At 40.3% G+C, this 26,257-nt stretch overlaps 1 protein-coding gene across 1 annotated transcript in view; it reads right to left on the bottom strand.

Moving 5' to 3' along the window:
* LOC128652159 (folate receptor beta) overlaps nt 1–26,257 on the bottom strand; it is a 60,148-nt gene that overhangs the window by 23,113 nt on the left and 10,778 nt on the right. The window contains exon 2 of the mRNA XM_053705099.1: nt 5,370–5,505. Coding sequence (XP_053561074.1) covers nt 5,370–5,501 — 132 coding nt within the window. The 5' untranslated portion in view covers nt 5,502–5,505. The remainder of the gene's footprint in view (nt 1–5,369; nt 5,506–26,257) is intronic.

The raw sequence follows: 26,257 nt of genomic DNA on the forward strand, positions 1-26,257 counted from the left end.
GCAGGCCTGAGAAGATAGCCAGAATATAAATAAGCTTTCCTTAGATAAGATTCAAGTTTCCTATCTAAAGGGTCTTTAAAGGAAGTACCATCTTCCATAGGGATAGTAGTATGTTTAGCAAGAGTAGAAATAGCCCCATAAACTTTGGGGATTTTTTTTCCCAAAACTCCAATCTAAATTGTTGGTAAGGGATACAACTTTTTAAACCTAGCAGAAGGAATAAAATAAGTACCAGGCCTATTCCATTCCTTTGAAATAGCATCAGGAACTGGAAAAGTCTCTTTGAGTGACCACAGGAGGGTTATAAAAAGAATTTAAAAGTTTACTCATTTTAATATCAAGAGGACTAGTTTCCTCAATATCCAAAGTAATCAACCCCTCTTAACATGGAACGAATATTCTCCATCTTAAAGAGTTAAGTAGATTTGTCAGGGTCTATCTCTTAGGTAGGATCTTCTGAATCAGATAGATCCTCAGAGGAGGAAAATTCAGTATGTTGTCAGTCATTTGAAATTTTAACTTTGAGAAGTTTTAAAAAGACCTTTTACGTTTATTAGAAGGAGGAATAGCAAAGGTTTCTGAATCGCATCAGCAATAAAATCTTTTATATTCACAGGGATATCATGTACATTAGATTTTGAAGTAACAGGCATTGTACTAGTACTGATGGATACATTCTCTGCATGTAAAAGCTTATCATGACAACTGTTACATACTACAGCTGGAGATATAATCTCTACTAAATTACAACAGATACACTTATCTTTGGTAGAACTGTTATCAGGCAGCAGGAATCCAACAGCGATTTCTGAGACAGGATCAGATTGAGACATCTTGCAAATGTAAGAGAAAAAACATAAAGCAAAATTATCAATTTCCTTATATGGCAGTTTCAGGAAAGGGAAAAAATGCAAACAGCAGAGCCTTCTGAGCATAGAGAAAGGCAAGAGGCATATAGGAAGTGGGGTTTAAATAATTAAATTATTTGGCGCCAAGTATGACGCGCAATGCAAAATGAAATTTTTTGGCGCAAACATCCGGAAATGACAACTCGCATCATGGCAGACGCAACCTTGTGCAAGGAACCTAGTGTCAACTAAGATGCCGGAAATTACGAACTTGCAACGAACATACCTTCGCGCCAAAACATTTCTCGCGCCAAAAATGACGCAATAAACAATAGCATTTTTTGCAGCCTTGCGAGCCTAATTTTGCCTGTGAAAATGAAAAAAAAAAAAAAAAAAAAGTCAATTTTGAAGAAAAGACTATACCCCAGGTAAGGAAAAATAAACTTCCTAAATACATTTTTCCCCAATTTTGAAACGGATAGTCTGCAAAAGGAAATATACATAAACGTGACTCATGGCAAATATAAAGTACAATACATAGATTTAGAACTTTATATTAATGCATAAGTGCCAAACCATAGCTGAGAGTGCCTTAAAGGGACAGTAAAATCAAAACTAAAAACTTTCATGATTCAGATAGGGCATGCAATGTTAAACAATTCTCCAATTTACTTTTATCATCAAATTTGCTTTGTTCCCTTGGTGGTAGTTTTGAAAAGCTAAACCTAGCTAGGCTCAAACTGATTTGTCAACTGTTAAAAACCGCCTCTTTGCTCAGAGCATTGTGAAAGTTTCTCACAGTTAGACAGTGTTAGCTCATGTGTGTCATATAGATAACATTGTGCTCACTCCTGTGAAGTTATTTAGGAGTCTTCACAGAGGTAAAAGTATATTAATATAACTGTCGGTTATGCAAAAACAGGGAATGGGTAATAAAGGGATTATCTATCTTTTTAAATAAGAACATTTTTGGTGTTTACTGTCCCTTTAAGTAATGAAAACAGTTACCGAAAGACACCCATCCACATATAGCAGATGGCCAAACCAGTACTGAAACGGTTATCAGTAGAGGTAATGGAATATGAGAGTTTATCGTCGATCTGAAAAGGGAGGTAGGAGATGAATCTCTACAACCGATAACAGAGAACCTATAAAAAGATTTCTCGCAAGGAAAACCATAGAATTCAATAGGTGATACTCCCTTCACGTCCCTCTGACATTCACTGTACTCAGGGGAATCGGGCTTCAAAATGCTGAGAAGCGCATGTCAATGTAGAAATCTAGCACAAACTTACTTCACCACCTCCATAGGAGGCAAAGTTTGTAAAACTGAATTGTGGGTGTGGTGAGGGGTGTATTTATAGGCATTTTGAGGTTTGGGAAACTTTGCCCCTCCTGGTAGGATTGTATATCCCATACGTCACTAGCTCATGGACTCTTGCCAATTACATGAAAGAAAGATAATCCCTTTATTACCCATTCCCCAGTTTTGCACAACCAACACTGTTTTATTAATTTACTTTATACCTCTGATTACCTTGTATCCAAGCCTCTGCCCCCTTATCTCAGTTCTTTTGATAGACTTGCATTTTAGCCAATCAGCGCAGACTCATAAACAAGCCAAGGGAATGGGCACAATGTTATCTATATGGCACACATGAACTAGTGCTGTCTAGCTTTAAAAAAAAAAAAAAAAGTAAAAATGCACTGAGAAAAGAGGCAGCCTTCAAGTGCTAAGAAAACATATGAGCCTACCTAGGTTTATCTTTCAACTAAGAATACCAAAAGAACAAAGCAAAGTTGATGATAAAAGTAAAGTAAACGTTTAATTCTGACTTGACTGTCCCTTTAAACTTGGCAATATTTTTATATCAATGTCCTCGGCCTCCCTAAAAGGCCAGATTTTCAGGATTACTTTAGGTGACAGCAGGTTAATAACCACGTTTACTAATCATTTCACCTGTGCGCTCCAATTCATATATCCTAAAAATCGACCGTAAGCTGGTCGTTTCCTCAGGCAATACAATTTGGATAAAAACATTCAAATTTGGCAACATTATATACACACACGTGTTAGTTAAAAAACGGAAGTTGTCAGAGAAACAAAAAGGACCAATAGCAACATTGCTTGTATCGAAAACTTGATACCTTTGTAAACCAGTAGCACCTGGTATAATTATATATATATATATATATATATATATATATCCCTAGTTGCTCCTGTAATGAAAAGAACATTAAAGGGAGTTGTGTACATGCATCTATACTATAATCGCGTTTGTAACGTGTCCGCCGGTGTCGCCAGTTGCGCATGCATACTCAAAGTAATGTTGGCAGCGCAAGGCAGCCAAAATAATTCACCTACAGGCAAACTGAGCATTACAAAAAATGCCCGCAATAAGTATTAAATAAATAATAAAAACAAACAAAAAACAAACAAAAAACAAACAAAAAACAAACAAAAAACAAACAAAAAACAAACAAAAAACAAACAAAAAACAAACAAAAAACAAACAAAAAACAAACAAAAAACAAACAAAAAACAAACAAAAAACAAACAAAAAACAAACAAAAAAACTACAAACCGCCCGTACGAATTATTAAGAAGAAAAAACCCCCAATAAAATTATTAACTCCTAAATCCGCCAACCACAACATAGCAAACTACCTAATACATCTATTAACCCCTAATCCTCCAACCCCCACAACGTATTAAACCTAATTTACCTTTTAACTCCTAAACCGCCAACCCACACAACGCAAAAAACTAATTTAATGACTAAGCACCCTAACCTAACACCCCTTTAATTAACCAATTAGTTACATAAAAAAAACTAATACAATAAAAATTACATTAATCTAAAATTAACTAACTTTACAAAGAATAAACACTATCCAAAATAAAAAAAAATTAAACCTAGTCTCTATAAAAATAAAAAAGCCACCCCCAAAGTAAAAAAAAAAAAAAAAAAGAATAAAACTACCAATAGCCCTTAAAAGGGCTTTTTGTAGGGCATTGCCCTAAAGAAATCAGCGCTTTTACATTAAAAAATAAACAAAGTCCCCCCTAACAGTAAAATCCCCCATCCACCAAACCCCCCCAAAAAAAACAAAAAACAAAAAAAACAGTAATAAACCTAAACTACCGATTGCCCCTAAAAGGGGCATTTGTATGGGCATTGTCCTTAAAAGGGCATTCAGCTCTTTTGCAAATTGTCCAATAAACCCTAATCTTTCAGAAGTCTGGCGGAGAAGGTCTTCTTCCAGGCGGACCCATCATCTTCATCCACTGCGAAGGCGGCGCAGAGGTCCGGAGCGGTCTTCCCCGATGTGCGGAGCGAAGGTCTGGAGCGGTCTTCCCAGATGTGTCGATCCTCGGTGGCAGTGCTCGGCGAAGAGGTTCCATTTCATGCAATAGTCCGCCGCACACTGAAGATTGAATTCAAGGTACCCCATATTTATTGGGGTACCTTGCATTCCTATTGGCTGAAATTTTCAAAATCAGCCAATAGGATGAGAGCTACTGAAATCTTGTTGACTGATTTGAACAGCCAATAGGATTTCAGTAGCTCTAATCCTATTGGCTGTTTTAAAAATTCAGCCGATAGGAATTCAAGGTACCCCAAATTGATTGCGGTACCTTGCATTCAATATACGACGGACATCGGATGAAGACGAGCCTCCATGCCGCCGACGCAGCCACAGATGACCACTATTGAGGATCGCCACATCTAGGAAGACCACTCCGGACCTCTGCTCCGCCTTCGCTGTGGATGAAGAGGATGGACCCGCCTGGAAGACCTTCTCTGCCGGACTTCTGAAACCGTGAGTACATATTTGGGGCTTTAGTGTTTAGTTGGGTAATTTGCAAAAGAGCTGAAAAGGGCAGTGAAAAAGAGCTAAATGCCCTTAAATGCCCATACAAATGCCCCTTTAGGGGCAATGGGTAGTTTACATTAATTAGTGTTAGGTATTTTTATTTTGGGGGGTGGGTTACTGTTTGGGGGGTACTTTATTTTCTTTTGGGCAATGCCCTACAAAAAGCCCTTTTAAGGGCTATTGGTAGTTTATTATTAGATTAGGGGGTGTTTTTTTTGGGGGGGGTTATTTTCATAGGGATTAGGTTTATTTTTTTTATTTTGGATAGGGTTAATTTTTTTTCTGTATTTTTATTTTTTTATAGCTTGGAGGGTTACATTTTTCACACAGACTGCCCACTGGGCAGGTTTATCAACTAGTAGATTCATAAACTACATTTTAAAATCAATTAAGAGTCATTTTGTTATGGAACTGCATTATTTTGTAGTCCGACGCTCTAGTAAAGCCTCAAGTTGGTTTATCTTATGTCTTTTGCTGTGGAGAGATAAAAATGAGCTTCTGCACCCATCTAGGAATTACTGTGTAGCATTTTGCAAGATCACAGCATTAATGTACAAGAAAGTTGGCAAAATATAGTAAAACATTTTATGGAAAATTAAATTGTGACTGGGTCCCTTTAAGGCACTAGTACAGCAGCTGTACCTGACCGTGCAGACTGTCCTCAGGCCCTGGATCCGTTTTCTGGTGCTTTCCATCCATACAGAGGTCCATGTAGTTGACTTCTGCGCAGGCAGCCAGCAGCGCACAGGCTAATAGGACAAACAGGCGGAGCATGGCTCTAAAAACACAGAAGGATATTAATGTCACACAGACGGCTAATTGTCAGGTACAGGGCACGCGGTGACCCAGATACATTTAGAGATTTTTTTTTTTTTAAAGATTTTTATCCCCAATTACATGGTACATCTATAGGTTCCAATGTCACCCCAAATTATGCCAATCTATTTGTGAATGCATTTGAAAAAAAATAATTAATATTTTTGAAAATATTATATTTCTCTGAAATATTTGAAAGTATACATCTGCTGGTAAGCTGCCCCTTTAAAAAGTAATTTTTGTGTGAGCTAACTATTTGAACTATTCACCAATTGGTGCTTTAGCCCTACGGCACTCGCACTTTTTTTTCTGTAGTGACAAATGGAGAACAGTTTAAATATTACTTTTCAAGTGGGCAGCTGGAACGAGAAGTATTTCAAATTTCAGCGCTACATTAAAAAGTTATAGCGCATCTTCATTACTCCATCTAAAATATCACTAACATTCCGGATCTGTTTATACAAAAGGAGGCAGTTTACAATCACTTTAAGTTTACTTATAGAGTGAAACTAATATTTATTAATAAAGATGAGTGTTTCCCAAACAACAAATCTTCATAGGAAGGAGACAGATCATAATTTGTTACAATCTACCAAAATGAATATGTTAATTACCAAGTAGTCAATTTCTAAGATCAAGAATTGTGTCTAATATCTTAGCCAGTATTCAATTACAGGAAATTTGAAGATTTTTTATTGAAAGGGGTTATCCCCAGGTAGTCTTTATAGTGAAATGCAATGTGGGTTTACATAATGACAGACAGACGACAGATGCACACTATAATAGCAAAAAACATAATTTATGCTTACCTGATAAATTTATTTCTCTTGTAGTGTATCCAGTCCACGGATCATCCATTACTTATGGGATATTAACTCCTCCCCAACAGGAAGTGCAAGAGGATTCACCCAGCAGAGCTGCTATATAGCTCCTCCCCTAACTGCCATTACAAGTCATTCGACCGAAAACATGCAGAGAAAGGAAAACCATAGGGTGCAGTGGTGACTGTAGTTTAATGGAAAAATTACCTGCCTTAAAGTGACAGGGCGGGCCGTGGACTGGATACACTACAAGAGAAATAAATTTATCAGGTAAGCATAAATTATGTTTTCTCTTGTTAAGTGTATCCAGTCCACGGATCATCCATTACTTATGGGATACCAATACCAAAGCTAAAGTACACGGATGACGGGAGGGACAGGCAGGCTCTTTATACGGAAGGAACCACTGCCTGAAGAACCTCTCCCCCAAAAACAGCCTCCGAAGAAGCAAGTGTGTCAAATTTGGAAAAAGTATGAAGAGAAGACCAAGTTGCAGCCTTGCAAATCTGTTCAACAGAAGCCTCATTCTTAAAGGCCCAAGTGGAAGCCACAGCTCTAGTAGAATGTGCTGTAATTCTTTCAGGAGGCTGCTGTCCAGCAGTCTCATAGGCTAACCGTATTATGCTACGAAGCCAAAAGGAGAGAGAGGTAGCCGAAGCTTTTTGACCTCTCCTCTGACCAGAATAAATGACAAACAGGGAAGACGTTTGTCGAAAATCCTTAGTTGCCTGTAGATAAAATTTCAGGGCACGGACTACATCTAGATTGTGTAGCAGACGTTCCTTTTTCGAAGAAGGATTAGGACACAAAGATGGAACCACAATCTCTTGATTGATATTCCTGTTAGTGACCACCTTAGGTAGGAACCCAGGTTTAGTACACAGAACTACCTTGTCTGAATGAAAAATCAGATAAGGAAAATCACAATATAAGGCAGATAACTCAGAGACTCTTCGAGCCGAGGAAATCGCCATTAAAAAAAGAACTTTCCAAGATAACAACTTGATATCAATGGAATGAAGGGGTTCAAACGGAACCCCCTGTAAAACATTAAGAACTAAGTTCAAACTCCATGGTGGAGCAACAGTTTTAAACACAGGCTTGATCCTAGCTAAAGCCTGACAAAAAGCTTGAACGTCCGGAACTTCTGACAGACGTTTGTGTAAAAGAATGGACAGAGCTGAAATCTGTCCCTTTAAGGAACTAGCGGATAAACCCTTTTCTAAACCTTCTTGTAGAAAAGACAATATCCTCAGAATCCTAACCTTACTCCATGAGTAACTCTTGGATTCGCACCAATATAAGTATTTGCGCCATATCTTATGGTAAATCTTTCTGGTAACAGGCTTCCTAGCCTGTATTAAGGTATCAATAACTGACTCAGAAAAACCACGTTTTGATAAAATCAAGCGTTCAATTTCCAAGCAGTCAGCTTCAGAGAAATTAGATTTTGATGTTTGAAGGGACCCTGGATCAGAAGGTCCTGTTTCAGAGGTAGCGACCAAGGTGGACAGGATGACATGTCCACTAGATCTGCATACCAAGTCCTGCGTGGCCATGCAGGCGCTATTAGAATCACTGATGCTCTCTCCTGTTTGATTCTGGCAATCAATCGAGGAAGCATCGGGAAGGGTGGAAACACATAAGCCATCCCGAAGGTCCAAGGTGCTGTCAAAGCATCTATCAGAACCGCTCCCGGATCCCTGGATCTGGACCCGTAACGAGGAAGCTTGGCGTTCTGTCGAGACGCCATGAGATCTCTCTCTGGTTTGCCCCAACGTCGAAGTATTTGGGCAAAGACCTCCGGATGAAGTTCCCACTCCCCCGGATGAAAAGTCTGACGACTTAAGAAATCCGCCTCCCAGTTCTCCACTCCCGGGATGTGGATTGCTGACAGGTGGCAAGAGTGAGACTCTGCCCAGCGAATTATCTTTGATACTTCCATCATTGCTAGGGAGCTTCTTGTCCCTCCCTGATGGTTGATGTAAGCTACAGTCGTGATGTTGTCCGACTGAAACCTGATGAACCCCCAAGTTGTTAACTGGGGCCAAGCCAGAAGGGCATTGAGAACTGCTCTCAATTCCAGAATGTTTATTGGTAGGAGACTCTCCTCCTGATTCCATTGTCCCTGAGCCTTCAGAGAATTCCAGACAGCGCCCCAACCTAGTAGGCTGGCGTCTGTTACAATTGTCCAGTCCGGCCTGCTGAATGGCATCCCCCTGGACAGATGTGGCCGAGAAAGCCACCATAGAAGAGAATTTCTGGTCTCTTGATCCAGATTCAGAGTAGGGGACAAGTCTGAGTAATCCCCATTCCACTGACTTAGCATGCACAATTGCAGCGGTCTGAGATGTAGACGTGCAAAGGGTACTATGTCCATTGCTGCTACCATTAAGCCGATCACCTCCATGCATTGAGCTACTGACGGGTGTTGAATGGAATGAAGGACACGGCATGCATTTTGAAGCTTTGTTAACCTGTCTTCTGTCAGGTAAATCTTCATTTCTACAGAATCTATAAGAGTCCCCAAGAAGGGAACTCTTGTGAGTGGAAAGAGAGAACTCTTCTTTTCGTTCACCTTCCATCCATGCGACCTTAGAAATGCCAGTACTAACTCTGTATGAGACTTGGCAGTTTGAAAGCTTGAAGCTTGTATCAGAATGTCGTCTAGGTACGGAGCTACTGCAATTCCTCGCGGTCTTAGTACCGCCAGAAGAGCACCCAGAACCTTTGTGAAGATTCTCGGAGCCGTAGCCAATCCGAATGGAAGAGCTACAAACTGGTAATGCCTGTCTAGAAAGGCAAACCTTAGATACCGTTAATGATCTTTGTGAATCGGTATGTGAAGGTAAGCATCCTTTAAATCCACTGTGGTCATGTACTGACCCTTTTGGATCATGGGTAAAATTGTCCGAATAGTTTCCATTTTGAACGATGGAACTCTTAGGAATTTGTTTAGGATCTTTAAATCCAAGATTGGCCTGAAAGTTCCCTCTTTTTTGGGAACCACAAACAGATTTGAGTAAAACCCTTGTCCTTGTTCCGACCGCGGAACCGGATGGATCACTCCCATTAATAAAAGATCTTGTACGCAGCGTAGAAACGCCTCTTTCTTTATTTGGTTTGTTGACAACCTTGACAGATGAAATCTCCCTCTTGGGGGAGAGAATTTGAAGTCTAGAAGGTATCCCTGAGATATGATCTCTAACGCCCAGGGATCCTGGACATCTCTTGCCCAAGCCTGGGTGAAGAGAGAAAGTCTGCCCCCCACTAGATCCGTTCCCGGATTGGGGGCCCTCGATTCATGCTGTCTTAGGGGCAGCAGCAGGTTTCCTGGCCTGCTTGCCCTTGTTCCAGGACTGGTTAGGTCTCCAGCCTTGTCTGTAGCGAGCAACAGCTCCTTCCTGTTTTGGTGCAGAGGAAGTTGATGCTGCTCCTGCTTTGAAATTACGAAAGGAACGAAAATTAGACTGTCTAGCCTTAGGTTTGGCTCTGTCTTGAGGCAGGGCATGGCCTTTACCTCCTGTAATGTCAGCGATAATTTCTTTCAACCCGGGCCCGAATAAGGTCTGCCCTTTGAAAGGTATATTAAGCAATTTAGATTTAGAAGTAATGTCAGCTGACCAGGATTTTAGCCACAGTGCTCTGCGTGCCTGAATGGCGAATCCGGAATTCTTAGCCGTAAGTTTAGTTAAATGTACTACGGCATCTGAAATAAATGAGTTAGCTAACTTAAGGGCTTTAAGCTTGTGTGTAATCTCATCTAATGGAGCTGATTCAAGTGTCTCTTCCAGAGACTCAAACCAAAATGCTGCTGCAGCCGTGACAGGCGCAATGCATGCAAGAGGTTGCAATATAAAACCTTGAACAAACATTTTCTTAAGGTAACCCTCTAACTTTTTATCCATTGGATCTGAAAAGGCACAGCTATCCTCCACCGGGATAGTGGTACGCTTAGCTAAAGTAGAAACTGCTCCCTCCACCTTAGGGACCTTTGCCATAAGTCCTGTGTGGTGGCGTCTATCGGAAACATCTTTCTAAATATCGGAGGGGGTGAGAACGGCACACCGGGTCTATCCCACTCCTTAGTAACAATTTCAGTAAGTCTCTTAGGTATAGGAAAAACGTCAGTACTCGCCGGTACCGCAAAATATTTATCCAACCTACACATTTTCTCTGGTATTGCAACTGTGTTACAATCATTCAGAGCCGCTAACACCTCCCCTAGTAATACACGGAGGTTTTCCAGCTTAAATTTAAAATATCTGAATCCAGTTTGTTTGGATCAGAACCGTCACCCGCAGAATGAAGCTCTCCGTCCTCATGTTCTGCAAATTGTGACGCAGTGTCTGACATGGCCCTAATATTATCAGCGCACTCTGTTCTCACCCCAGAGTGATCACGCTTACCTCTTAGTTCTGGTAATTTAGCCAAAACTTCAGTCATAACAGTAGCCATATCCTGTAATGTGATTTGTAATGGCCGCCCAGATGTACTCGGCGCTACAATATCACGCACCTCCCGAGCGGGAGATGCAGGTACTGACACGTGAGGCGAGTTAGTCGGCATAACTCTCCCCTCGTTGTTTGGTGAAATATGTTCAATTTGTACAGATTGACTTATTTAAAGTAGCATCAATACAGTTAGTACATAAATTTCTATTGGGCTCCACTTTGGCTTTAGCACATATAGCACAGATATCTTCCTCTGAATCAGACATGTTTAACACACTAGCAAATAAACTAGCAACTTGGAAATACTTTTCAAGTAATTTACTATAATATGAAAACGTACTGTGCCTATAAGAAGCACAGAAAAAGTTATGACAGTTGAAAATTAATAAACTGAAAAGTTATAGCATCAAATCTTTGTAAAAAACACAATTTTAGCAAAGGATTGCTCCCATTAGCAAAGGATAACTAACCCTGATAGCAGAAAAAAAAAATAAAAAAAAATAAATACAGAAATAAACCTTTTTTTATCACAGTCAACTACAATCTCACAGCTCTGCTGTGAGTGATTACCTCCCTCAAAACAAGTTTTGAAGACCCCTGAGTTCTGTAGAGATGAACCGGATCATGCAGGGAAGACAATAAACTTCTGACTGAATTTTTTGATGCGTAGCAAAAGCGCCAAAAAAGGCCCCTCCCCCTCACACATAACAGTGAGAGAGATCAGTAAACTGTCATAAATTAAATAAAACGACTGCCAAGTGGAAAAAAATAGTGCCCAAAACATTTTTTCACCCAGTACCTCAGAAAATTAAACTATTTTACATGCCAGCAAAAAACGTTTAACATTAATAAATTGAGTGTTATTAAAAAGCCTGTTGCTAGTCCCTGCAAATTAGGCTAAAGTTTTATGCATACAGTATAATTCCAGTGAAGTGCCATTCCCCAGAATACTGAAGTGTAAAATATACATACATGACAGCCTGATACCAGTTGCTGCTACTGCATTTAAGGCTGAGTTTACATTATATCGGTATGGCAGAATTTTCTCATCAATTCCATTGTCAGAAAATAATAAGCTGCTACATACCTCTTTGCAGATTAATCTGCCCGCTGTCCCCTGATCTGAAGTTTACCTCTCCTCAGATGGCCGAGAAACAGCAATATGATCTTAACTACTCCGGCTAAAATCATAGAAAAACTCAGGTAGATTCTTCTTCAAATTCTACCAGAGAAGGAATAACACACTCCGGTGCTATTATAAAATAACAAACTTTTGATTGAAGGTATGAAACTAAGTATAATCACCACAGTCCTCTCACACATCCTATCTATTCGTTGGGTGCAAGAGAATGACTGGTAATGGCAGTTAGGGGAGGAGCTATATAGCAGCTCTGCTGGGTGAATCCTCTTGCACTTCCTGTTGGGGAGGAGTTAATATCCCATAAGTAATGGATGATCCGTGGACTGGATACACTTAACAAGAGAAATGTGTCTCTATCAGAATTCAAAACAAAGTTATGATGTACAATGCATCATATGCAAACATTAGGCACTATTAGTTAAATGCAATCTCTTGGTGCTGGAGTTTTAAGAGTTATCAATACCAACTTCTAAAAATTAGCATCATCTATGTGACAGATTAGGATGAGCTGATGTAGGCACAACTAAGAAGTTAAATTGTGTAAACTTCAATATTATGGGCACTCAATTTGTGCACCCACATATGGAGAAAGCATCATACATGTGATACTACCTTCGTTATTTATTGCATTACATGCCCTTGTGGGTGAGTTTATGTGAGTGAGACCACTAGATGTATCTAGGATCATATAAATGATTATAAAATCAGAATCCACTGTAAAGTGAGATTTGATCTGGTAGCCCATCTATCTATAGTTTGAGTCAATTAACAGAGCAAGTAAAAAAACAAGATGTTGGGATGATAAACAGTGTGAGTCATTTTGTATTATCTGTCTTGATGCTTTAGAACCTAATAGAATGAACAGGGGGATTGAGTGATCCCTGTTCTTATCAGTTCAATATTTGCGAATATAGAAATTTGATCAAATTGTATTTTTTAATGGTGAGGGTTGATCATTTTTTGCAGCACCTTTTTAATGTTAATCCCTGTATTATAATACATTTGAAAGTGGGAGCAATCCCAGTAAAAGGTTTTATACTTAAAGGGTCATTATAGGTAAAATTACATACTAAAGAATTTGAGCATGTACGTTTTCAAAACTAGCGACCATTAATCTCTTTCTGTTGTTTAACCCCCTGCAAAACTTGCTCAACCTAGTTGTGTAACTAGTGATCCTGATTGGGAAGTGCAGGGTCAATAGCCTTAAAATTATATTCTATAATGACCCTTTAATTGGGTACAGGTGTATTTTTGTATTACCACCAATACAGGGTGTGGCAAACCTCGCCACTTATGAACTATGCGGGAATTATTATTTAGGCTAATGGTTAAAATGTATGCTAAACTGATGTTACTGTAATACAATTATATGTTGATGATGTCATTGTATCAGTTAGCAAACCCCTTCTAGGGGAGACTATTTTAAAAGTTGGTTGTTTTTGCCGTTGTAAAAAGTAGTTGTTAACTCCCAGACTATGTGTCGTCTAGTTACTTGCTTGTCTCTGCCTACCCAAAAGATATTACAGATCCCACCTGAAACAGATGCTCTGCACGTTCATGGATACCCAGAAGAAATGGGAGAGATTTCTACCCCATTTGCTTTTCGCCTACCGGGAGGTACCTCAGGAGTCCACGGGGTTCTCTCCCTTTGAATTATTATTCGGAAGGAGGGTACGGGTTCCCCTAGACTTAATCCGAGAGCATTGGGAGGGAGAAGTCACTAGTGACGGTACTCCTATCGTACCATACGTGCTGGAGTTTAGGGAGCGCCTGGAGGCCCTGACTCGGACCGTCCGCTCCAACCTCCAGACGGCTCAAAGGCTCAAACCTGTCAGCGCCGTTGGCATGATAGGGGCGCCAGGGACCGCAGTTTTCAGACTGGGCAGAAGGTGCTAATCTTAAAACCGGTCAAAAATGATAAACTGCAGACCTCCTGGCAGGGCCCATACAAGGTGGTGGAACAAATCAGTAACACCACCTATGTGATCGGCCCATGTACTGGAGCAGGCGGTAGACGCATGCTCCATGTAAATAAGTTGAAGCCGTACCATGAACGCGCAGAGGTGGTGAATGCTATTTGCGCCCCTGCTGCGGACAACGCAGACAGTTTACCCTCTTCCCGACCCCATGTGTCAACCTCCTTACCGCATACCAGAATCGTTGAGAGAACATATGTGGAAAGAGATTGACGAGATACTACAGTTAGGAGTGATTGAGCACTCTGACAGCCCCTGGGCCTCGCTGGTAATTCTAGTGCCGAAAACGGGGCGGCACGACCCGCTTCTGCGTAGACTACCGGAAACTTAATGATAAAACTGTCTGACACCTACCCTATGCCCCAGATAGATGAGCTCCTGGATAAAATGGCTCGAGGCCAGTACCTCACCACCATAGATTTGTGTAATGGGTACTGGCAGATCCCACTAGCCGAGGATGCCATCCCCAAGTCAGCGTTCATCACCCCGTTTGGCCTGTACCAATTCAAGGTCATGCCATTCGGGATGAAGAACGCTCTGGCTACTTTCCAGCGGATGGTAGATCGGCTACTGGATGGGTCCCAAGAGTACGCATGGGCCTATTTAAATGACATAGCCATATTTAGCAGCTCCTGGGACAAACATTTGAACCATGTAGGGGCGATCCTAGATCGCATTAGGGAGGCAGGATTAACCCTTAAGCCTAGCAAATGCCATATAGGGATGGCGGAGGTCCAGTACCTAGGGCACTGAGTAGGTAGTGGGCAGCAGAAACCCGAAACGGCCAAGGTAGAGGCCGTAGCCAAGTGGCCCACTCCCCATACCAAGACCCAAGTGCTAGCTTTTCTAGGTGCCGCAGGCTATTATAGGAAGTTCATACCTAATTATAGTACCCTAGCCAAACCCCTCACCGACCTCACCCGTAAAAAACCTTCCTAAGATTGTTACCTGGAGCCTAGAGTGTGAACAAGCATTCCAAGAACTGAAAACGCTCTAGTAAATGCCCCTATATTTGCTGCCCCGGATCCAACTAAACGCTTTCTCGTCCATACAGACGCTTCTATGTTTGGATTGGGAGCCGCGCTGAGCCAAGTAGGGGCTGATGGCGGCGAGCATCCTGTGGCCTACCTAAGCAGGAAACTGTTACCCCAAGAAGTTAGCTATGCCGCTATTGAAAAGGAATGCCTGGCCGTGGTGTGGGCCCTCAAGAAACTTCAGCCGTATCTATATGGACAACAATTCTCCCTGCTCACAGATCACAACCCGTTGGTGTGGCTGAACAGGGTATCCGGAGACAATGCCCGGCTGTTGCGCTGGAGTTTGGCGCTGCAGCCGTTTGACTTAATCCATTAACGCCCTGGGAAGCAAAACGGCAACACCGATGGGTTGTCCAGACAAACCGAACTTGAACCTTGATCTATGAACACTCCTCCGGACCTCCCCAAGCCAATCCGTTTGGATCAGACTGGGTATGCGGGCTTGGTTCTGGGGGAGCATTGTGGCAAATCTTGCCACTTATTAACTATGCGGGAATTGTTAAAATGTATGTTAAACTGTATGTTACTGTAATACAATTATATGTTGATGTCATTGTATCACTTCAGAAACCCCTTCTAGGGGAGACTGTTTTAAAAGTTGGTTGTTTTTGCCGTTGTAAAAAGTTGTTAACTCCCAGACTATGTGTCGTCTAGTTATTTGCTTGTCTCTGCCTACCCAAAAGATATTACAGATCCTACTGCCTCTCCGCTACACAGGGCATCTAATATTGTGCGACAGTTTTGTTACCAAATGATGCTTAAATGCAGCGAGCTTGATATATTGTTTAATAATGGTAAGATTATTATTGTGTCGAATGGAGAGTGTAAGAGTTAAAAATACTTTTCAAGTAAAATAGACTACAAAGGAATACCTCAGGATATGCTTATTATAAATTATTATACCAGAGAGGACGACGCAGGGGGAAATGACTATTAACTACACACTACTCCAAATGATTATGTTGGACTAATATGCAGCAGAAAGGCTATACTGCTACTCTTGTTAATATACCAGCATAAGAAATACAAGAGTGTTTTATCTGGGTGCTAATGGGAGGAAGGATGGTGGAGCAAGGTTAGGAAATGATCCGGTTCTCTATAGTTTTGAATTGATGGTTGTGATTGTTTTGCTTAAAGGGACAGGAAACCCAATTGTTCTTTTTCTTTCAGGATTAAGACAGCGCATGCAATGTTAAACAACTTTCCAGTTTACTTCTATTATCTAATTTGCCTTAATCTCTTGATATCCTTTGTGGAAAAACATACAAATATACTCAGTAGCTACTTATTGTCAGCTGCACATAGATGCATTATGTTATTGGCTCATCCATGTGTGTTGCTATTTATTCAACAAAGTATACATAAATAATGAAGCTAATTAGAGAATAGAAGTCATTTGGAATGCTGTTTAAAGTTTTATTCTCTATCTGAATCATGAAAGAAACATTTTGAGTTGTATGTCCCTTTAAGAAACACTTCCCAGTAAAATGTTATCACCTGGAACTTGACCACTCAATTTAAAGATAGGAGTATTCTTTAATTCTGAAGGTCTAGCTAGCCATAGGTCTGCAGTCAGGGCATTTGGGTTTTTCTAGTGTCTTACATTAAAAATTACTTTTTATTAAGATTGTATAAGTCAAGTTGTTTACAATATTTGAATAGAAGTCAGATAGCTGAATAAAATGGATCTTCATCGAGACAGACACAGCTAGACAGACACACAGCTAGACAGACACACAGCGGAATGGGGGGGAATCAAGTGCACAGTTTGTGAGATGAGAAATGGATAGGGGGTAAGTTGAAGGGCTGGTTTTGTGGGGTGGGAGGAGAGAAATATAGAAATTTCCTCTATAGTGGAGGAAATCATCTGGTGCAGCTTTGTCAAGTGTTGATTTAAATACAGATAAGGCTACAAGGTCAGGGCAAGAGAGAGATGAAATGTTGGAGAGTAGAAGTTTCAGCATAGAAAAAAAGCCAGGAATATCCAAGTCATTTACGTTCCTGTAATATAGCAATTGGTGGAGGGGGGGGAAGCTGATGAGGATACTGCAGTTAGAGAGAAGGTTAGTACAAGGTGGTCACAGAGACAGAGAAAAGGGGAAGTTTAAATAAAATTAAAAAAAAAAAAAAAAAAAGCAAGGGATTAGTGAAGCCTTGAAGCCTTCAGTGTGTTGGAAAGGTCTACTGGGAAAGGCTAAAATGAGGGATATTTAAATCCCATAAAAGGAGGAAGGTGCAGTGTGGGGACAGTAGAGCCAACAGGTTAACTGATCATGAAATAAATAGGTCATTAATAGGCTTTTTTATCATATGGATTCCAAAGGGAACTTGAAAATTGAGAGGTATTAGCAGAAGTTAAAGGGATAGGAAACCGCAAAATTTTCTCTCATGATTTGGATAGAACACACAATCAACTTTCCAATTTACTTCTATTATCAAATTTGCTTCCTTCTCTTGTTATCCTTCGTTGATGGAACAGCATTGCACTACTGGCAGCTAGATGAACTCATCTAATTAGCTGATCACAAGAGACAAATGTGTGCAGGCACCAATCAGCAGCTAGCTCCCACTAGTGTAGAATATTTGCATATTATTTTTCAACAAGGAATACCTAGAGAACGAAGCAGATTTGGAAACCAAATTGAATTTAAAAGGGTCTTAAAAATACATGGTCTATCTGAATCATTCAAGTTTAATTTTGCCTTTCCTATCCCTTTAAATGAGATTGAGGGGTTACATAGGCTAGATTTTAGAGGCATTCGCTGCAGTTGTGAGTAGAAAGACAAACCTGGGTTAAATACGTTAACCCCTCCCAGCTGCAAGGAGAAGGAAGATGGTAAGAGAAGTAAAATGAGTACATCTCATGTGAGTGTCATAGCTTAGTGATAGTGGAACATGAGAGAAAGGAACAGAGTTCATGTGAGTTTCTGAGGGCAGAGAAGAGAAAGGTGAGATATAGTCTGTTTTTTTGTGAGAAGGGAAGATATGGTAAACTGGAAAAGGTGTTGCATTTTGAAAGGAGAAATTTAGGAGGATTAAAAATATGAAGTTTCCAGACTCCTTTTGTCCAACTCTTTGGGCTTGATTGATCATCCACTGGCAAACAGGGGCCTACATATTCGCCCCTGACTGCCCGGCTTCTCCTCTGGTGGGCAGCAATTCGCTGCCTGCATTTACCATTGCACACAAGCGCTCCTGTGCAACTCCGCCCCCTCACAGCCAATCTCTCGTGAGCAGGAGCCGTCAGTCTCCCCAATTGAAAGAGACCCGGGAGATTGAAATTCCCCACCTAAGAGAACAGGACAGGGAAGCAGCGGTCTGAACTCAAGCACACTTTAAAAACTACTATTACAACTGCCCTAATCTCCGACAAATAGAATTAAACATTTATGGTTAATAGTCACATGGTCTTAATTCAACTAAAAAGTCACAGGAAACAGACAACTACAGCGATATCAGATAAAGATAACAAACATTAAAAGGGACACTGAACCCAAATTTTTACTTTCGTGATTCACATAGATCATGCCATTTTAAGCAACTTTCTAAATTACTCCTATTATCAATTTCTTTTTTCTCTTGCTATCTTTATTTTTAAAAAGAAGGCATCTAAGCTAAGGAGCCAGACAATTGTTGGTTCAGCACCGTGGACAGCACTTGTTTATTGGTGGGTGAATGTATCCATTAACAAGAACAACCTAGTTTGTTCACCAAAAATGGGCCAGCATCTAAATTTACATTCTTGCTTTTCAAATAAAGATACAAAGAGAATGAAGAAAAATAGAAGTATATTAGAAAGTTGCTTAAAATTGCACGCTCTATCTGAATCACAAAAGAAAAAATTTGGGTTCAGTGTCCCTTTAATATACTGGGGAGTTACAGAGGATACAAAGCGGTCAGATAATGATACCAAACATTAATATACTGGGGAGTTAGAGGATACAAAGCAGTCAGATAAAGATACCAAACATTGGGGGGCGGAGCATGCGGACGTGCTGAATGGCCGTACCTAGATAGAGCTCCTGTGGCGGTGGGGCTTTCCTTCAGGCTTGTAAATACCAAGCGGAGTTGCCTGAAAGCTGGTGAGAAATGTGACGGGAGAGTCCGGAGGCCACTGAACTGATCTTTGGAGCCGAATTCAGGGTGGATCAGCCGTTTTTTTCGGGGCCGTAACATAGGTTGTAAAAGGGCCCTTATTTCTACACCGGAGGTTCATTGGACATAAGCACAGCTCATATAAGCCGGTAAGCTGCATCCCATGTAAGCATAGTTGAGAGATATGCAGTTACGGCTGATTTAATGCCTCATTACGATATGCCCTAAAGTTTATATGGGTTTATGGGGGCCCAGATCCCACAGCACAGAACCATCAAAGGTGATAAGGCCCTAAAACCTACTGCAGTTTCTGGCTCTGTGAATACCTTTTTTAAAAGCGCAGAACACAAGAAGAAAAAATAAATAAAAAAAAATATAAAAATGAGCAGCCTCAGATCTCTAGTGATGAGGAGGAAATGTCAGACAACCCTGAAACCATACAAACACCAACATCTCCCTCTAACTTGCATCAAAACTTAGAACACTGCCCAGTTACACTTAAAGCAATGGAGGCCCTTATAAAATCAGGTCAAGTCCTGTATAAAAACAGAGTGTGCTGCACTAAAGAAAGATAATGATCTGGGTCAGAGAGTTGAATCCCTTGAAGATCAAAAGGGAGGAGGCTACTAAAGAAGTGGCTGAATTGTCACATACTATAGAAAATCAACAAATGCAGATTTCTGACCTTGAGAATAAAATAGATGACATTGAAAACAGGACGAGGAGAAACAACCTCCGTATACGTGGAGTTTCAGAATCTGTGAAAAGTGAAGACATATCAGAACATCTGCAAAATCTCTTTCAGTTCCTTGCTATCTCCAATCAAAGAGTGATCGATACTATACCTCTTGAAAGAGCACATAGGTCTTAGACCCAAGCCAGGTGACAATCAGCCCCCTAGGGACATAATTGTGTGTTTTTCGAGTTATCGGGAGAAGATATTCCAGATGGCAAGAGCACAACCTGCATTCTCCTACCTAGGCGCAAAAATTCAAATCTACCAGGATCTGTCAGCCAGAACACTTTTGTTAAGAAAAGAATTTGCTTCCTTCACGGCTCACTTATGGACACTTAAAATCCCATACAGATGGGACTTTCCAGTATCCATACAGATTGTCAAAAATGGAAAACGCTTTGAATGTTGCTCCACAGGGGATATACATGACTTGTCAACTTTTAGACACTCCACCTCCCATCGCCTTTGCCAAAGCCACAAAGAAGACTTTGGTCTGAAGTTCTTAATAAGCAGCAGCGGAAGAAGATTTGCACTGTTCCTATTACTCAGCTGGACGCTACTTCTTCATGAATCGGTATACAAAAAGGTAGTGAGTATCTGGTTGTGTACACACGCCGCAGGGTGAAGACTCATATCTATACCATCTCATAATGACTCTCTACTTTACTTAATAAATATACATCCTGTGCTTTCACAGATCCCTTTCTGTTGGTGCCCATCCACTTTAATCATAATAAGACTTTCAGTATGAAAAAATAAGACTCTCCTTGAATATGTTTGTTTTCTTTTTCTCTCATGTGTTGATATTCAAGTGTTTTAGTATGTTTTTGCATCGCCTCTAGTTTCAGACCAACATTTACAAAAGTCGTTTGTTGGGGAGGCCCCACCGGACCGTATTTTTCCCCCCCTCTTTTTGTCTCTATTCTGTCCTACTCTCTCCCTTTGTCTATTTCTATAGTTCTACTACACCTGCTCCTTTAAACCCCTTAGGTAGCTGGCACTTCTCGCAGTGTCAGCTTCCTTCTCACTCCCTTCCACCCACCCTTGTCCCCTTCCCTCTCTACTGTATCAGAGTATTTTCAGACACAGTTATTGTATTTCGTTTATCAATTCTGTTCAAAAGATTATATATTTGTATTTTTACATTTGTATTATCTGAAAACCTGGTTTCGGGATTCGACACACCTGACTAGCATTTACTGGTTCGCTATTACCTGTATTTTAACACTCAAGCATATGTCAAAACCTCAGCAACCCAGTCAGTTCAGACTATCTACACAGAATGTTAAGGGTTTTCGCTCCCCACAAAAACGTTCAATAGCCTTCCATGATTTTTATTAAAAGAAAATTGATATTTTGTTGCAAGAGACTCATTTAAAAAAATCTAACGAGCCCTCCCTAGCAAAATTATACTATGACCAACATTTTCTATGCTCTGGCCCGACAAAACACAATGGGGTCTGTATATCCTTTAGAAAAGGCACACCATTTGAATTACTTAATAAATATAGTGATAAGGACGGTCGTTTTTTTAATCTTAGTGGGACTATATTATGGTAGACCCATTATGTTGGCCAACGTTTATGCTCCTAATTGCCCTAAACCCTCCTTTTTTCACCAGTTGATTAATCAGATAATTGATATATCCAAAGGTCCTATATTCCTGGGGGGCGATCTTAACTTTCCCATTAACCCTATGTTAGATACCTCATCAGGTAGATCTTATATTAAAAACTCCCAGATTAGGGCCAACTGACAGGCACTTAGTACTATCCCCTTCTTAGATACATGGAGAACTACCCACCCATCCACAAAAGATTTCTCCTTTTTCTCAAATCCGCAACGCACATACACACGTATTGATTATGTCCTCTGCGAACAGCATATGCTCACCTCACTCAGACTCAAGGCTATACCACACCACTTGGTCAGATCATAGCATGGTTTGCTCTACGTTTCTATGATCTTCTAGACCAAACTTCCAACAACATTGGAAACTAAATGATCAGATGTTTCTAGACCCTTTAATAACTACAGATTTAGCAGAAAAAAACTGCCGAATATTTCTCTTTTAATAATCATACAGCAACATCCGCAGTCACTAATTGGGAAGCATATAAGTGTTACATTAGGGGGTGATTATAGGCCACACTCAGACAACTCAAACAGCGTGCAGCGCAATTTGCTTCTTTAACATCTGACTTTAATACTTGCGAAAAAGCGTTAAAAAATAACCCTCAATCGCAACAGTTATTGCGGCCTTAAATCAGTATCTGATAAAAAGCGTGCACATGAGGGCACTTCTCACCAAGTCAGTTTTTTGTCGAAAATAAAGCAGGACGCTTACTAGCTAGGTCTTTGCGTAAGAAAAAAAAAAAAAAAAAAAAAGGTATAAGACCTATATAGCGAAGATCAGACTCTAATGGTACAGTCCATTCTAATAACGCTGAAATTGTTAGCCAGTTCGCACAATACTATACCCTTTTGAAGGCGATCCCTCTAAAGAAAATGGCAAACGTCAGGGGTGCCCTCTTTCTCCCCTGTTTGCTCTTGCGGTAGAGGCATTGGCTACTAGAATAGAAAGTAATTATACAGGGAGTCTCTTTTGGGGAGTTGCATCAAAAAGGTCTGTTGTACGCGGGCGATGTGATATTCACGTTACGCTCTCCCATTACTTCACTTCCTGCTTTACTAGGTGAGTTAGGGGAGTATAGACTGGTTTCTAATGTCTCAGTCAACATGGCAAAGTTGATGATCCTACCACTACACATAAATGCTGAAGAAGCGCATTTTCTATCAACACATACCTCTTTCCAGATAAGCAAGAAAATTAGGTATTTAGGAATAGATTTGTCACCATCATATGCGAAAATGTTCTCCCTTAATTATATCACCTTACAGGTCGAAACTAATAAATCATTGGAGTCGTGGCATAAACAAGGCCAGCTCTCATGGATGGGACGCATTAATGTGATAAAAATGAATATTATCCCTAAATGTTTATACCTCTTTCAAGTACTGCCCATAGATATTCCTACTCAGTTTCTTCATCAACTACAAAAATGATTTGACCAGTTTATATGGTCACATAAGAGGCCCAGAGTGAACAGAGATACTCTGTTTCTCGATAAGGAGGATGGTGGACTGGGAGCCCCTAATCTAGTAAACTACTACAAAGCGACACATTTAGCACGCATAGTTGCCTGGAAACACTCCTCTCAAGACAAGCCCTGGGTGCAGATGGAAACTTATCTTGCAGGAGGGATAGACCTGGGTGATCAGTGTTGGATCCCGCAAAAATCGAGATCCCCCGCTGTTTGGGGTAATTATTATATAGCAGCTACGTTTTGTACCTGGGATAAAGTACTGCTAACTGATAGATTACTATCCTCGCAGGTATCCCCTCTCACCCCACTACTTAATAACCCTCTTTTCTTAAAATCCCAGACTATACAAACACCTTGTATTGCGGGTACCCCCTCTAACATTCCAACACATATACTGCTACATAACGGACTGATGCGGTCTCAAATAGAGATAGGCCAATTGTTAGGACCTCCATTCCATATGTGGTTCCCTATCTACAAATTAGGCACGCTATATTTACTAGCCCATATCAAAGGGACCTCACCAGACCCTTAACTCCCTTTGAAACACTGTGCACATCCTCTGCAATAAATAACTCACATATCTCAAGAATCTATAAGTTACTTAGAGGATCTTTTCCTGTTAAAAAGCCAGCGTATCTTACTAAATGGGAAAGGGAACTAGACATAACATTAACAGATTTTCAATGGAGCCGTATTTTTAGAGAAAATAAAAAATCGTCCCTATCATTAATTCTGCTAGAAATGAATTACAAGTTACTATCTCATTGGTATCGGACACCTCACCGACTTCATAGCATTTCCCCTAACTCCTCCTCTCTATGCTTTATACATTGTGGGGAGGTTGGTACTCTTTCCCATATCTGGTGGTCGTGTTCATTTATGCCTACATACTGGCACACTATAAATGAACGGGTGGACAGGATTCTAGGAAGACCTATCAAATTCACAGTTAGTATGATTTTATTGGGCGATATCCCAAAAATCACATGCCTGTATAGGAAAAAATTACTTCATATCATGCTGAACTGTGCCAGACGCCCGATTCTCAGGTTCTGGAGAAAAGATGTAGTCCCTTCATTTGATATGTGGGTGAGAGAAGTGGGTCATATAATAGAAAAAATTCACTACACATATATTGGTAAACAAGAATTTATTGCTGACGTAATATTTCTTTGGGAACAAGAATTATGAGGTTGGGTATGTTGATCTGTGATGTTTAGAATAATGTGATTATACATCTGTTTAAATTTGTATTTCTGTTTGTTGTTAATTTCTAATTGAAAAAACAATATTTCTTGCTCAATGTAATTTTGTCAATTTTGAAACAAAAAGATTTATTGCAAAAAAAAAAAAACCCAAACATTAATATACTGGGGAGTTACAGAGGATACAAAGAGGTCAGATAAAGATACCAAACATTAATATACTGGGGAGTTACAGAGGATACAAAGAGGTCAGATAAAGATACCAAACATTAATATACTGGGGAGTTGCAGAGGATACAAAGAGGTCAGATAAATATACTGGGGAGTTACAGAGGATACAAAGCGGTCAGATAAAGATACCAAACATTAATATACTGGGGAGTTACAGAGGATACAAAGCGGTCAGATAAAGATACCAAACATTAATATACTGGGGAGTTACAGAGGATACAAAGAGGTCAGATAAAGATACCAAACATTAATATACTGGGGAGTTGCAGAGGATACAAAGAGGTCAGATAATGATACCAAACATTAATATACTGGGGAGTTACACAGAGGATACAAAGCGGTCAGATAATGATACCAAACATTAATATACTGGGGAGTTGCAGAGGATACAAAGAGGTCAGATAAAGATACCAAACATTAATATACTGGGGAGTTGCAGAGGATACAAAGCGGTCAGATAAAGATACCAAACATTAATATACTGGGGAGTTACACAGAGGATACAAAGCGGTCAGATAATGATACCAAACATTAATATACTGGGGAGTTACACAGAGGATACAAAGCGGTCAGATAAAGATACCAAACATTAATATACTGGGGAGTTACAGAGGATACAAAGCAGTCAGATAAAGGTGTAGGAAGGAGTGCAATATTAGTGAAAAAATGATAGTGCAGTTCCAGATAGAGGATCTATGTATCTATATACATCATATGTCTGTGTCTTGCCTAACTCCTTGGGGTAGATTTACCATATGTCGAGCGGACATGAATCTGATTCACTATAGAGTCCACTCGACCTCGCTAAATGTCAACAGCGTACGCTGTCGGCATTTATCATTGCACAAGCATTTCCTGTCCCTGCTCACTGGCAGCCAATCAGCTGCTAGCAGTGGCTGTCAATCAACCAGATATCGTATTGGGATGATTTAAATCCGCCACCTAAAAGGTCTTATGATCACTGCTTCTTAACTTCCATTTCAGGCAAATCCTAAAAATAAATGGCCTCCGAAGCAGTATCCACCGCTTCATAAATGGAGAATCTTGTGTCCAACACTTTGTAAACTGCACATTTAAAGGGACATTATGCACATAGTTCTGCACTTTGTAACATTATCTTAGCAACAGATGAAAAACCAAAAGGTGAAGAGGTTCCCCCCCCCCCCCCAACTTACCTTGTTTCTTCTCCAGGATCTTCTGATCAGGTCTATTGAGCTTAACGTAGCTCACTCCCGCTACCAGACTAGAGTGGGAGTGCGCTACATTTAGCTCAATAGCACAATCAGGTGCACTGTGATTAGACAGGGCGCTCGCGAAGTGATTTTGAAAATAAGACCTGATCAGAAGAGCCTGGAGAAGAAACGAGGAGAGAAAAATCTCTGAAATATTTTAATTTTTCAATCTCTCGCCAAGATAATTTTACATAATTCTGTACTATGTGCATATTTATGTAACATTAGCTTTTACGTTTACTGTCCCTTTAAGATAACTGCAACTACAGCTGCCCTGAAGTTAGATTTGAAAGATGGATTTGGATATCAGCAGCACAAAAAACAATGCAAGTGAGGCTGTATAGATGAAAGAAAAGCAACAGAGACAGTGGTGCCTCAGAGAGACAAAGAATCTAACTAAAAAGGATAGGAAAGTAAGAATTAAACTTGCATGAGTCTGATAAAGCACGTTATTTTACACTAAATTCACTTATATTTTAAAATGTACTTTGTTCTCTTGGTATCAATTGTTTAATAGAATATGTACATATCCTACACTAGTAGGAGCTAGCTGGCGATTGGTGCCTGCACACATTTGTCTCTTGTGATTGGCTGACTTGATTTGTTCAGCTAGCTCGAAGTAAACCTTTTGTACCAAGTACCCCTGTACGCACACATTGCTTCCTCTGTACCCCAA

The sequence above is a fragment of the Bombina bombina genome, chromosome 3, assembly GCF_027579735.1.
Source record: "Bombina bombina isolate aBomBom1 chromosome 3, aBomBom1.pri, whole genome shotgun sequence".
NCBI classification, from domain to species: Eukaryota; Metazoa; Chordata; class Amphibia; order Anura; family Bombinatoridae; genus Bombina; species Bombina bombina.